General features: G+C 39.6%; 1 protein-coding gene across 2 annotated transcripts in view; it reads right to left on the reverse strand.

Moving 5' to 3' along the window:
- Nucleotides 1–14,718, reverse strand: part of MALT1 (MALT1 paracaspase) — a 75,497-nt gene that overhangs the window by 50,463 nt on the left and 10,316 nt on the right. For both annotated transcript variants that reach the window (XM_030567288.1, XM_030567287.1), the window contains exons 3-4: nucleotides 9,093–9,214; nucleotides 7,741–7,891 (exon numbers count right to left, since the gene is read on the reverse strand). In XM_030567288.1, coding sequence (XP_030423148.1) covers nucleotides 7,741–7,891; nucleotides 9,093–9,214 — 273 coding nt within the window. The remainder of the gene's footprint in view (nucleotides 1–7,740; nucleotides 7,892–9,092; nucleotides 9,215–14,718) is intronic.

Below are 14,718 nucleotides of genomic sequence, written 5' to 3' on the forward strand. Positions count from 1 at the left end.
GTGGGGGTTTTTAAATGTTACCAGACATCCCATGCATATTTGAATTCCTCTCAGTGAAGTTGCTTCTGTATGTACAGTAGAAATATATTTAATCTTGATATTTTAGCAGTTTCTACCTTAATACATTGTGAACACAGTTTTGTTTAAGAAGAAACTTTATCTAGGAGTTAGAACAAAGGTGAGTGGCATTTATGAAGCACTTCTAGTACTATAGAACAGCCCATTAATTCTCTTGTTGTTAATAGAATAACTGTCAAATTTGACTATTTGAATTAAAGAAATATTGACAAACCAAACTTGGTGACATTACTGCAGTTTCACTGTAACCGCCTAAAATTTTCACTTCCAGCCATCTGCAGCAAAGTAAACTGGTGGTGAGAGGAATTTGGTTCATGCATGCACATCCCTGCGGGCAGGTCATGGGGGCTGCAATGCAACTCTTCACAATCACCATTCTTAGTATCTACTGCTGTGTACTGGGTCCCTCTGCCGGAGTATTGGATCACTTTGAATTTTGTATCTGACGTAAAAGAAGTGGGTTCCCTCTGTAATTCCACTGTGGGTACATAACTGATACACAGAGAGGGCCTTGACAGTGCTCTCTTCTGGGTTAACTTTAAGGTGTACAAGCACATACACAGCAATTAAACAACTAGAAAAGGGTTGCTGCACATTTTTATGAGACACTAAGGAATTTAATTTTCATTAAAAACTGATGCTAGTGTAATCTAGAAATTCTGGTGAAGTAGTAAAATGATTACCTTGAAGCATAATGACTATTGGGTTGATTTTTGCTGCATGCACGCAGAGCTCCCTGTAACTTGAATGGCAAGCCTACGTTGAGAGGGTGAAGGGGGTATAAGTAAATAGTCCAAAAGTGTAACTTCCATTGCTTTATATTTAAACCACTGATCATGAAATCTACAGAATGAATTTCTCATGTAGCCCCACTGTTAACCATTTAATTTTAAAATCCCTCTCTTCAGTTTTAAATGTGTCTCAGATCAGGGCAGCTCAGAGGATTCGGAAGGCCTGGGGTCCTTGGCAGCGGGGGGGCCTTCCGCTCCAGGACCCACCGCCGCAGTGCCCCAAAGACCCGCAGCAGGGGGCCCCCGCTGCTGAATTACCGCCGAAGACCCAACTCTTCGGCGGTGGGTGCTAAGGCAGAAGGACTCCCTGCCACGGATCTTCGGGGCACTTCGACAGTGGGTCCCGGAGCGAATCTAATATATAAATATTATGTCAAATAAGTATTGAAGGTGAAACAGGAAGACTTGGTTTGGGTTATACAAAACCACGTCACCTGGGTTTTGGGGTCTTGTAAAAATAAACAAAGAGTTGTTTGAATCTGGATTTCATTTTATCTGAACCGCAAGAATGTAGGCAAGCAGGCAAGTTGCGTCCTGGATTAGGGGGTTTTGTTTTTGTTTTTAACAAGCAAAACCAAAATTCTATGGTTGGTTTATCTGTAGTCAAAATATTTTATGTTGGTAATGCTTACTCTTGTTTCATTGAAAGTCAAAACCAGCAAATAAAGACAACCATAGTATACCCTTAAAGCATAATATACTCCATTGCACTGAAAATATACTTTGGGGGCACCGAAAAGGGCCAGAATCTGAAGTTCAGCTGGTTTCTGTAGCAAACAGTTGTAATTCTGGTTCAGTAACAGCAGCTGTCAAATTTTCAGAGTTAAGATGCTGATCTCTGCATGCTGTGGTGGCAGTACATCATGAGCATTCAATTCATAACACTGGAGGAGCTTCCTACAGAAGAGCATTCAGCCTTGAATATTCTGTGGTTTGGATTACTGTCCTATAATAGATCACAAAATGGCACTGGGGCTTATAACATATTTGGGAGTTGTCAACTAATACTACTGAATATAATGTTACTTGTTCAGGTAAACAGAACCTATAAGAGACATTTCAAGGGTAGTGCACTTCTTTTTAGATGCTGATATCCTCAGTGAAATCTTCTACCTAAATCTCACTCTAAGACTCCTTTATCAGGTCTAGCTGCAGCAGATAGAATACATACATAAAAGCATGCAGAAAGTGATATGTTGGCAACATATACTATTGATCCCAATTGTGGGAGATGCAGAGCTGCATCTGCAATGTCTGAAGTGCCTTAAACCTCCTGATGACTTCAACAGGAGCTAAGAGTGCTTAGAAGCTTGCAGAAAGTACTCAAAATCAGGTCCTTAACATTATTATTTCCAACATGAATTGCCAAGAAACATCTGGATAAAAGGAGGATCGGTTTTCCAATCCTCCAGCCATGCATACTGGTCCCTAGAGAAAAGAGCGACTTATCTGTTTGTAATCTTAAATTTTCTGTCTTTTCTCTGTATGTATGTATTAACACAGAGCATGCGAGAGAGTGAGTTCAGTTTGGACTGCTATGAATAATGGACCAGATCTTCAGCTGGCGTAAAGTGGTGCAGCTTAATTGACTTCCGTGGTGATACACCAAGTGAGAATCTGGCCCATAAATTGAATAAATCAGGGCTTTAAACTAGGTTCGACGGAGACAGGTGAGCAAAGCCCACAGGTAAGTGGGGAACATGAAGACCTGGGAGATGGGTCAGAAACAAGAGGGTGTGTGGGCTATAATGGCAGAGAGAAAGGAGGGTCAGGGCAAAACTGGGAGGCAAGATCAAACCAGTATCTTAGATGCCTATATACAAATGCCAGAAGTATGGGCAATAAACAGGAAGAACTGGAAGTGCTAATAAATAAATACAAGTATAACATTGTTGGCATAACTGAAACTTGGTGGGATAATACACATGATTGGAATGTTGGTGTGGATGCGTATAGCTTGCTCAGGAAGGATAGACAGAGGAAAAGGGAGGAGGTGTTGCCTTATATATTAAAAATGGACACATTTGGACTGAGGTGGAGATGGACATAAGAGATGGAAGTGTTGAGAGTCTCTGGGTTAGAATAAAAGGGGTAAAAAACAAGGGTGATGTCGTGCTAGGAGTCTTCTACAGGCCACCTAAGCAGGTGGAAGAGGCTTTTTTAAAAACAACTAACAAAATCATCCAAAGCCCAAGATTTGGTGGTGATGGGGGACTTCAACTATCCAGATATATGTTGGGAAAATAACAACGCGGGGCACAGACTATCCAATAAGTTCCTGGACTGCATTGCAGACAACTTTTTATTTCAGAAGGTTGAAAAAGCTACTGGGGGAAGCTGTTCTAGACTTGATTTTAACAAATAGGGAGGAACTCGTTGAGAGTTTGAAAGTAGAAGGAAGCTTGGGTGAAAGTGATCATGAAATCATAGAGTTTGCAATTCTAAGGAAGGGTAGAAGGGAGTACAGCAAAATAGAGACAATGGATTTCAAGACTGAGGGGAAAAACAACTGAGGAGAGTTGGCAGTTTTTCAAAGGGACACTATTAAGGGCCCAAAAGCAAGCTATTCCGATGGGTAGGAAAGATAGAAAATGTGGCAAAAGACCACCATGGCTTAACCACGAGATCTTGCATGACCTACAAAATAAAAAGGAGTCATAAAAAACGGAAGCTAGGTCAGATTACAAAGAATGAATATAGGCAAACAACACAGGAATGCAGGGGCAAGATTAGAAAGGCAAAGGCACAAAATGAGCTCAAACTAGCTATGGGAATAAAGGGAAACAAGAAGACTTTCTATCAATACATTAGAAGCAAGAGGAAGACCAAGGACAGGGTAGGCCCACTGCTCAGTGAGGAGGGAAAAACAGTAACAGGAAACTTGGAAATGGCAGAGATGCTTAATGACTTCTTTGTTTCGGTCTTCACTGAGAAGTCTGAAGGAATGTCTAACATAGTGAATGCTTATGGGAAGGGGGTAGGTTTAGAAGATAAAATAAAAAAAGAGCAAGTTAAAAATCACTTAGAAAAGTTAGATGTCTGCAAGTCACCAGGGCCTGATGAAATGCATCCAAGAATACTCAAGGAGTTAATAGTGGAGGTATCTGAGCCTCTAGCTATTATCTTTGGAAAGTCATGGGGGACGGGAGAGATTCCAGAAGACTGGAAAAGGGCAAATATAGTGCCCATCAATAAAAAGGGAAATAAAAACAACCCAGGAAACTACAGACCAGTTAGTTTAACTTCTGTGCCAGGGAAGATAATGGAGCAAGTAATTAAAGAAATCATCTGCAAACACTTGGAAGGTGGTAAGGTGATAGGGAATAGCCAGCATGGATTTGTAAAGAACAAATCGTGTCAAACCAATCTGACAGCTTTCTTTGATAGGATGATGAGTCTTGTGGATAAGGGAGAAGCGGTGGATGTGGTATACCTAGACTTTAGTAAGGCATTTGATACGGTCTTGCATGATATCCTTATCGATAAACTAGGCAAATACAATTTAGATGGGGCTACTATAAGGTGGGTGCATAACTGGCTGGATAACCGTACTCAGAGAGTAGTTATTAATGGCTCCCAATCCTGCTGGAAAGGTATAACAAGTGGGGTTCCGCAGGGGTCTGTTTTGGGACCGGCTCTGTTCAATATCGTCATCAACGACTTAGATATTGGCATAGAAAGTACGCTTATTAAGTTTGCAGATGATACCAAACTGGAAGGGATTGCAACTGCTTTGGAGGATAGGGTCAAAATTCAAAATGATCTGGACAAATTGGAGAAATGGTCTGAGGTAAACCGGATGAAGTTCAATAAAGACAAATGTAAAGTGCTCCACGTAGGAAGGAACAATCAGTTTCACACATACAAAATGGGAAGAGACTGTCTAGGAAGGAGTATGGCAGAAAGAGATCTAGGGGTCATAGTGGACCACAAGCTAAATATGAGTCAACAGTGTGATACTGTTGCAAAAAAAGCAAACGTGATTCTGGGATGCATTAACAGGTGTGTTGTAAACAAGACATGAGAAGTCATTCTTCCGCTCTACTCTGCACTGGTTAGGCCTCAACTGGAGTATTGTGTCCAGTTCTGGGCACCGCATTTCAAGAAAGATGTGGAGAAACTGGAGAGGGTCCGGAGAAGAGCAACAAGAATGATTAAAGGTCTTGAGAACATGACCTATGAGGAAGGCTGAAAGAATTGGGTTTATTTAGTTTGGAAAAGAGAAGACTGAGAGGGGACATGATAGCAGTTTTCAGGTATCTAAAAGGGTGTCATCAGGAGGAGGGAGAAAACTTGTTCACCTTAGCCTCCAATGATAGAACAAGAAGCAATGGGCTTAAACTGCAGCAAGGGAGATTTAGGTTGGACATTAGGAAAAAGTTTCTAACTGTCAGAGTAGTTAAACACTGAAATAAATTGCCTAGGGAGGTTGTGGAATCTCCATCGCTGGAGATATTTAATAGTAGGTTAGATAAATGTCTATCAGGGATGGTCTAGACAGTATTTGGTCCTGCCATGAGGGCAGGGGACTGGACTTGATGACCTCTTGAGGTCCCTTCCAGTCCTAGAGTCTATGAATCTATGAATTTTGTTACATATGGAGCCAAAATAATACTTTCCTCCCTCACTTATGTAAGAATTGATAACTGACAGAGATACCCCTCTACCCCAATATAACGCAACCCGATATAACACAAATTCGAATATAATGCGGTAAAGCAGCGCTCCGGAGGGGCGGGGCTGCGCACTTTGGCAGATCAAAGCAAGTTTGATATAACACGGTAAGATTATTTGGCTCCCGAGGACAGCATTATATCGGGGTAGAGGTGTAATTTCAATAGATAGATACAAATAAACATTGATTATCTTAGTTCTCACAGTTCTGCAAAAACTATTGTGTTTTAAGCATTTTTTCCAATTTTTAATCAATTTAAATGTTCACAGTTCCAGGAAATTGAGGGAAGTCAGATAATTATTTAATTACAGTAGATGTTGAGATTCAAGAAGTTGAAGCTTTATAACCACTAAAACACAATTTGTCAACATCACATGTCAAAATATACAAAGTAAACATCCTTCAATCAAATTTTAAGTTCTCAAGCAGCATTATTCTTACTTTGCCTCTCTATAAATTTCTGTGATCTTTTTCTGTTAACTTTTTTGTGTACAATGAAATCAATGTTTACAGACATTTACTGATAATCTAATCTCTCTCTCTCATATATATCCATTGCTCTTTAAGCATCAGAACTCTTGTGCTACCTCAGTGAAACAAACACTTTTTTTTTTTTTGGGGGGGGGGGGAGGGTTAGTTTCTCTCTGCAGTTTTACTAAATAGCCATGACCCGGTCCACTAGGGGAGCCAATATTACAATCAGGATGATTTAAGACTGTTAAAAAATAGCTGCACTTTTGGTGAGGAGGGAGAAGACAATTGTTCAGATAACATCATATTGAGTAATTCTTTCATTTCAGATGTTAAAAAGGTCTCTATTTTAACATTAGTCCTTACAACATTAGTGAAAGTTTGATCAGTGTTCTCTACACTCTTCTTTTGCCTGGAGTAACATGATAAGCAGAAAACTACTATAGTTCAAAAAGCCTATAGCAAAGCATCACCTATGAGTTGCATAATACAGTAAAAAGTTCTCTTTACAGATTGAAGACGATTTACTTTCTTTTTTAACTTAGCACATTTCACCTCATATCAGTAGCTCAGTGAAACACCAAAAACTTCTAAGCAAGGCAGTTAAACAGTAAAAATGTTGCTATTAGTTGTTCATCTGTAACATTCATTACAAAAGTTCCACGTATTACCCTACCAAAATAACCACCAAAACCACGCAGCCTCTGAAACTGGGAGTAATGAATGGTGTTAGCACAATAAAGCCGATGAAGTACACTACAAATAAAAAAAATACTGTATACTCCCCCCAACTTTGGTACCAACTAAATGGATACAAGTGAGCAGATTTCAATCTTCGCATCTTAATTTTCTCTTCCTCTTTATTTATTCTTTTCTTCCTGCATTCTCATTTTCCACATTAACATTACATATTTTATACATGATTTTCCTACTACAGGTAAACTTGAACCAAATCTGTTTGTTACCTGAATATCTATCTTCAGATGATCATAATGGTCCCTTCTGACCTTAAAGTCTGATGCTATGATTAACTGTTTTGCTGTAAACTTACAAGAATTCTAGTCACACAGAAAACACTAACTCTTTATTTTACTCAGTTTATAAAACAGACAAACACTGGAAGCAAAACATACTTGTCTACATTAAGTCACTTTTTTGACTTACCACTCCACACATATATAGCGGTTTATATTCTCTGTGTGTTAGGACTAGTTTACAAGTTAATCTCCCTTTCAATTTCTCTACTGCTCTGGAGAGGGTGCAGAGACTGTGCTGGGTCTATGCATGGTGCAGCACATGTCTGTTGCTGTGCCAGCACACTATGCTGAAGCCTGGCAGGCACATTGGAAGGAATGGAGTCAAGGCTACATCCATTCTTCTCCCATTCCATCTATTTGGAGGATGGGGGGAGGACAACAACAATTCATAGCAAGCTCTACAGAACCTGTTTTCCCTCCTTCTCTATATGCTGTGATATGGGTAGCCAGAACAAGGCAGTGAGGCTTAAAACACTCCCCTTCACTACCTTGTATAATCATGAGTGCTGAACCATAATCTGGGCTTTAGCTAAATAAGTTGTTACTGCAACTCAAAGACACTTTCGCAGCAGATTGAATTTGTCAGATGCATATTTACTTTAAGCCTACTGAATTATGATCTGGTTCATCTTCCTCACCCCTAAATCTGAACAGAGGGGACCCATTGTGAAAAGTATTTGCAACTCACCATAAGACACGCCCTGGAGATCACAAACGTCCAGTTGTGCCCACCGACTGAACACAAAGGAAGAATCGCTGTTCACTCGACAGATGTAAAACCCAGAATCACTTACACTCACTGGGTTAAAAATCAACTCCGGGGAATTCCCATGTGGAACCTGTGTTACATATGAGCCACAGAAAAACTTAACTGACTGGTGCTGGTTTGGAGTAAACATAAGAATATTTGTATTTAGCAAGGACAGTACTCCTGACTATCACCACATTTTCTTAAAGCCTATTTCAAACCGTCAGAAGAGACAACTCTTGTCCTCAGCCTTTAACATCTTAAAGACAAAATACTGATTCAAGGGCAGATTGGTGTTGCTATTAAATAAAGAGACATTATAAATTTTCTTACAGTGCACATTGTTTCAGGAACTTCAATTCTGAATCCTTATCCTTCCACAAATAGCTGGATGGGATTCTCAAACCATTATCCCAGTCAGCATTCATGTTATATCAGTATTGTCATAAGCAGACATATCCAACTCTGAACTGGAAACTGTTAGAACTCTTTTTTGGGGCTGCAACAGAAGACTATACATGAAAATAAATGTACCTTTACCAGATAAGAATCAAAACTGTATAGTAAATAGTGCATTGATTACACATTTCAGTAACATGGAGACAATCTCTATCTGGATCAAACTAATTTAACATGTTGCTTGAGGCCTCAAAGTGACCTCACATTACATCTTAAAAATGGACTTTAATATCATTGCTAATATAAGGGTTCATCAATAGGCATTCCTCTTACAGGAAGATACGCCTGGATAAAAGAGGGGAGATGTTGGAGAAAAGTTGTGTTCCTTTTTAACTGGGGAATGATACTCAGGCTATAGGAATATGAGGCGAGTGCAGGAATTTAAAATTTGACAGCTTTTGGAAGGGCACGTTAAGCACATTATGTTATGAGGAAAGACAGCACACCCTCTCTATAACAAACCCCTGGGGATCCAAGCCATATAACCATTATAGCAAAAAAAGGGGGAGGGGAGCACAGCAGGGAAAGCAGAGCTCCTCCAGCAGGAGCTAATACCTCCTCCAGCCGCAGTGGTCCTGGGACCTGAAGAACTCTGCTCTGTGACCCTGCTGCAATCCCGGGGCCAGAGGAGCTCGGCCCTGTGACCCTGCTGATTATTGGAGGGTTGCCAGTCTAGAAACTTTCACCATAAATGTTCTTAAAAATATCTTTGAGCCAGTTGCAGGGAGGAGGGAAGATGGACTCCAGTTTTTCGTAAGGATTTATATTCTGCAGACTGACTTTTACGCAATATCTCCATCGAGTCCTTGAGATTTCCTATATTTGGTTATTACCTCTTTTTCCTGTTTGAACCACTGATAATGCAGAAATGGATGTCCAGTTGCCCAACAACATAGCTTGACTGTTCGTCCAGATACTACTGACTTGGGGTCTGGCTGTACAACAATCTTTATACCTTAAAAAAAAAAAAAAAGAAAAAAAGAGAGAAGTTAAGACATTGTAACAAGAATGAACTTGCTTCCACTTGTCTTTTGTAAGTTAAATATTGTTGTAGGAGTAGAACTGCGCTGTTGTATTTTTGCAGTCTACCTACTGCATGTACTTTACAATTGTCAATTGTTTATTTTAAATACAATGATGAAGTTTAGTTGTAAGTGGTACATGGATGATTAAATAAGGTTTAATATTAAAAATTGTTCCCTTATTTAACATTTTTACTGCCACAATTTTAACAAACTTGAGGTTGAGAGTCTGTTGCGAGAGAAAGGATTTAACTTTTTGTACATTAGGCAAGTTCTTTTAAAATATGTATTAAATATAAAGGAATTCACAAATTACACTTACACCCACTATGGGGCCCTAACACACTGCCACAGTGAAATGTAGGGGACTCAGTATGAATGAGAATCAGACCCTTAAAATATTTTGTTCTGTTCTTGATATGTTACTAATATCTTATTTTTATTATCTATGGTTGAATTTATCAAACAAAAATTATTTTAGTCAAAAAGGGACATTTCTAAACAGAATTTTCATAAAGACCTTTCCCCCCCCCAAAAAATGTTTTTTGCATTTTTGACAAAAATTTTAAATGTACATATATGCACTCACCTGTTGGATTTTTGGTGAACGTGTGTGTGTGTGTGTGTGTGTGAGAGAGAGAGAGGCCCTTTTCCCCCTATTTTGATTAATCAATCTAGTCATGTGGTGGGAATGTTTCCAAGATGAGGAAAGTAGACATGAAGGAAGGTCTCCAGTGCTTAGGTCATTAGCCTAAGATGATCTTGGGCAAGTCACTCAGGGCTTGTCTGCATGGGGAAATTGACCAGAATTGTTAATAAGGAATAAGCTATTCTGCAATAGCTTCCCATCTGGATACTCTTACTCCAACATACGTGTCCACTGGGAAGTTATTGTGGAAAAGCTACACTTCTACCCCGATATAACACTGTCCTCAGGAGCCAAAAAAAACCTCTTACTGAGTTATAGGTGAAAACACGTTATATCAAACCTGCTCTGATCTGCTGGAGTGTGCAGTCCCCCGCCCCCAGAGCGCTGCTTTACCGTGTTATATCCGAATTCATATTATATTGGATCACATTATATAGGGGTAGAGGCGTATAACACTTTAAATTCACACTAACTTATCCTAAAATAGCTTCCCCGTGTATACAAGCCCTTAGTCTCTGTCCTTCAGTTTCCCATCTGTAAAAATGGGGATAATAGCACTTTCCTACCTTAAAAGAGTATTGTGAATCACAGAATCAAAGACAGGTAAGGCTGGAAGGGCCCTCGATAAATCACCAAGTCCAGCCCCGGCACTGAGCAGGACAAAGTAAACTTAGATCATCCTTGACAAGTGTTTGTCTAACCTGTTTTTCAGACACCTCCAATGATGGGGAGGGATAGCTCAGTGGTTTGAGCATTGGCCTGCTAAACCCAAAGTTTTGTGAGTTCAGTCCTTGAGGGGGGCCATTTAGGGATCTGAGGCAAAAATCTGTCTGAGGATTGCTCCTGCTTTGAGCAGGGGGTTGGACTAGATGACCTCCTGAGGTCCCTTCCAACCCTGATATTCCTTGGGTATTGCACAACCTCCCTTGGAAACCTATTCGGGAGCTTAACTAACCTTATAATTTGAAAAGTTTTTCTTAATATCTAATCTAAATCTCCCTTCTGTTGATTACTTCTTGATCTATCTTCAGTGGATCTGAAAAACAATTGATTCCTCTGTTCTTTACAACTGCCCTTAACATACTCAGTCTTTTCTAAAGACTAAATATATCCATTATTTTAATCTTTTCTCATAGGTTAGGTTATCTAACCCTTTTATCATTTCTGTTGCTTTCTGGACCCTCTCGAATTTGTCCACATCTTTCCTAAACTGTAGCACCCAGAATTGGTCACAGGACTCCAACTGAGACCTCACCAGTGCTGAGTAGAGCAGGACTATTACTTGCCATGTTTTACTTACACCACTTTTGTTAATACTCAGAATGATGTTAGCCTTTTCATAACTGCATCATATTGTGATCCACTATAACCCCAGATCCTTTTCAACAGAACTATCACCTAGCAGTTATTCCCCATTTTGTTGTTGTGCACTTGATTTGTCCTTCCTAAGTGAAATACTTTGCACTTGTGTTGCTTGCAGACCAATTCTCCAATTTGTCAAAGTCATATTGAATTCTAATCCTTTCCTCCAAAGTGCTTGTGACCTCTCAACTTGGTGTCATCTATAAATTTTATAAGCACACACTCACTCTTCACTCTATTATCCAAGCCATTAATAAAAATGCTGAATAGTACCAGACCCAGGATGGACCCCGACAGGATCCTAGTTTGACAGGAAACAAACAGTTAATAACTACTCTTTAAGCATGGTCTTTCAACCAGTGGCACATCCACTTTATAGTAATTTCATCTAGACCACATTTTCCTAGTTTCCTTATGAGGCTGTTATGGGGGACTGTATCAAAAGCTTTACTAAAAATCAAGATATAATCACATCTACTGCTTTCCCCCGTTCAGTAAACCAGTAACTCTGTCAAAAAAGGAACTGAGATTTGTTAGTTATGATTTGTTTTTGACAAATCTATGCTGGCTATTCCTTACAACTCTATTATCCTCTAGGTGATTACAAGGTAGACACATTAAAGGTTTGTGAGACACTCAGATACAACCGTGATGGGAACCTTATAATTACTTAAGTAAATCATTTAAATTTTCAAATGTAAATTTTGAAAAAGATTTTTTTTTTTTTTTAAAAGTCAATACTTCTATAGAAAAACTGGAAAAAACTCATGGATTAAAAAAATGTTCTGAATATTCAAATATTTCCACAAATTTCTTTTAAATCAGCTCCAATTGTCACTAACATTTTAATATGCAAGAAAACCAAGTTCTGTGGAGATATTACAGTAACACTAACAAGTTCTGAGAAAACTGATTCAAAATTTAGTTTGTTTTCCTATAAAGGTTTATAATTTCACCTTGAAGTAAATATTTTAGCATAATACAATTACCCTCTTACTATAAGAAAATTTTTAAGATGTATAATTTTTGCACTACTTTGTAAGAGATTACAAATGGGTTTTACTGCTTCACGAACTTCCTCTGAAAGATGAAATGCAGAAGTCTTAAAGTGTGGTTTTACCCTGAAAAGTGGCTAAAACTGCTGTGTCGTTATTTCTGTTTGTCATCTTTCACTGATTTCTACACAGGTTACAAGTAAAAAGATGATTTGACCCTAAGTGTCAGTTCTGAATAAACTCAAACTCAACATTGAACAAATTCAGCTTGGCTTGCCTACATTGCCATGGGAAAAGAACTTTAGGCAGCAAATACCTCTGCCTGACTCACTGAGGTTACAGAAGGCTGAGAAGTATTGTTGCACACAGTCTGCCAGTTGAGCCCTTGTCCTTCCTGGAAAGGAAGCCAGTAAACCAAGGGGCAATTGAGAAGGAAGTTTCTTCTTTGGATTTGGTTTGTTGATTTTACTACAGAACTCCAGGAGACAGAATGGGCATAAATGAACGACACAGGGAAGGATGATCTTGTTTGGATTTTTGTTATCCCAAAAGGGGAGGGTTCATATTTTTTTTTTGTTTAGCTGGGGGGAAACTAAGACAGGAGGCATGTAAGCCATTGTTGGAGGCACATGTAGCAATATTCTATACATGTGAAGATGATGGATAAATCTGTTCATTTTCTTGGGTATTATCACCAGTAAGAAGATTCTTCAAGCAAAATTCTGCCCTCAGTTATACCTGTGCAACTCCAGTGTCTTCATTGCACAGGTGCATCACTTTCAAAGAGACTACCCTATAGCATTAATAGTTAACAGGTTATTCAGATGACGTGTAGGTTCAGGAAAAATGTGCTTAGGGTGAAACTAAGCTGAGAAAGAAAAGTCTATAGCAACACCCATGATAATTAACAGAGACGGCTACTCAACTGACATTAAATGATCCAGTCACCAATTTAAAAAAAAGAAACATACACAACATTCAAGTAAATTTGTGCAATCAGCCTTGCTTGGATCATAAAATCAAACTGAGGGAATTACCAATATATTTTAACCTAAAGTTCAGGGCCAATCCAAGTTTCTAAGAATAAAAACCTGGAAAATTATCAGGAATTATTTTTTCTTTAAAACACAACAACAGAACCCAAACCCAGGAAAATGCTACTATTTATAAAAGCTGTGTCAGAATCAGTCTTAACATTTGCTTTGTCTTTATCAAAACCTTGGGGTCTGAATTGTCAGAGTCACTCTAAGCCAGCAGATGTAGCCAAATAACCCTTAGTTAAACAAGATAGATGAGGTTACACCTCTTTAATCGATTGTAGTGTCCTCACTCTAGAATGAACTACATATTGTCATAGGCTGGCCTATCAGCAGAGCTGAGAGTGGGTCCTGGAAAGTCATACCAATTTGGGTGTCCTGCTGAGTCACCAACATAGGGATATATTCACTGTGCCTTCGTCTGATTCAGGTCCAATGCCACAACTGATAGGAAGTGATTTACAGCCATGAGACGCAATAGGGATCAGGTTGCTAAAGCTGTAACTGCTCTTCCCAGACTCCGAGAGCTTGTCTTCACTACATACTTAACTAGAGTGCTGCTCCATTTTGACTTGTGTACACACCCAACATTCCTGCTTTAAGGCCTGGTCTACACTACAAAGTTTTGCCAGCACAGATATGGGCTAGGAACATGGGGGGAGGGGGAGAGCGGGTGAGAGAAGGGACGGGTGCATGGCAGGGGACAACAACCCACACACTTCAGCCAGCTACACCAGCAAAACCCCAATGTAGATGCAACTACAGCTGTGTTGTCAGAAGCACTGTTCTGTCAGCAATGTTACTGGGGAGAAGGTGTAGCTATGTCAGCAGATGAAGTCCTTCCAGCTTATGCCACATCTCTACTAGCAGGGTCTGCCGGAACTGCTATGAGGGCACAGCCATACTAGCAAGGGATCTGTAGTGTGGACCGGTGGTTCTCAACCTTTCCAGACTACTGTACCCCTTTCAGGAGTCTGATTTGTCTTGTATACCCCAAGTTTCACCTCACTTAAAAACTACTTGCTTACAAAAATCAGATATATAAAGTGTGTCAGCACGCTATTACTGAAAAACTGGTTACTTTCTCATTTTGTCTGTATGAAATTTTAGTTTGTACTGACTTCGCTAGTACTTGTTATGTAGCCATTTGTAAAACTAGGCAAATATCTAAATGAGTTGATGTACCCCCAGAAGACTTCGGTGTACATTAGTTGAGAACCACTGGTGTAGACAATGGCCTGAAGGTGGTGGTGCATTAAACTTGAGTTGGCTCCCCCAAGAGAAGACACAGGCAAAAGCTCAAGTGAGCACAGCACCTCAGCTGCTCACATGACCACTCTGAAGAGTGGATACAGGCTAGCAGCGCTTGAGTGCCATTAGTCCTCCAGTGACTT

This window comes from Gopherus evgoodei, chromosome 6 (assembly GCF_007399415.2).
Source record: "Gopherus evgoodei ecotype Sinaloan lineage chromosome 6, rGopEvg1_v1.p, whole genome shotgun sequence".
NCBI lineage: Eukaryota > Metazoa > Chordata > Testudines > Testudinidae > Gopherus > Gopherus evgoodei.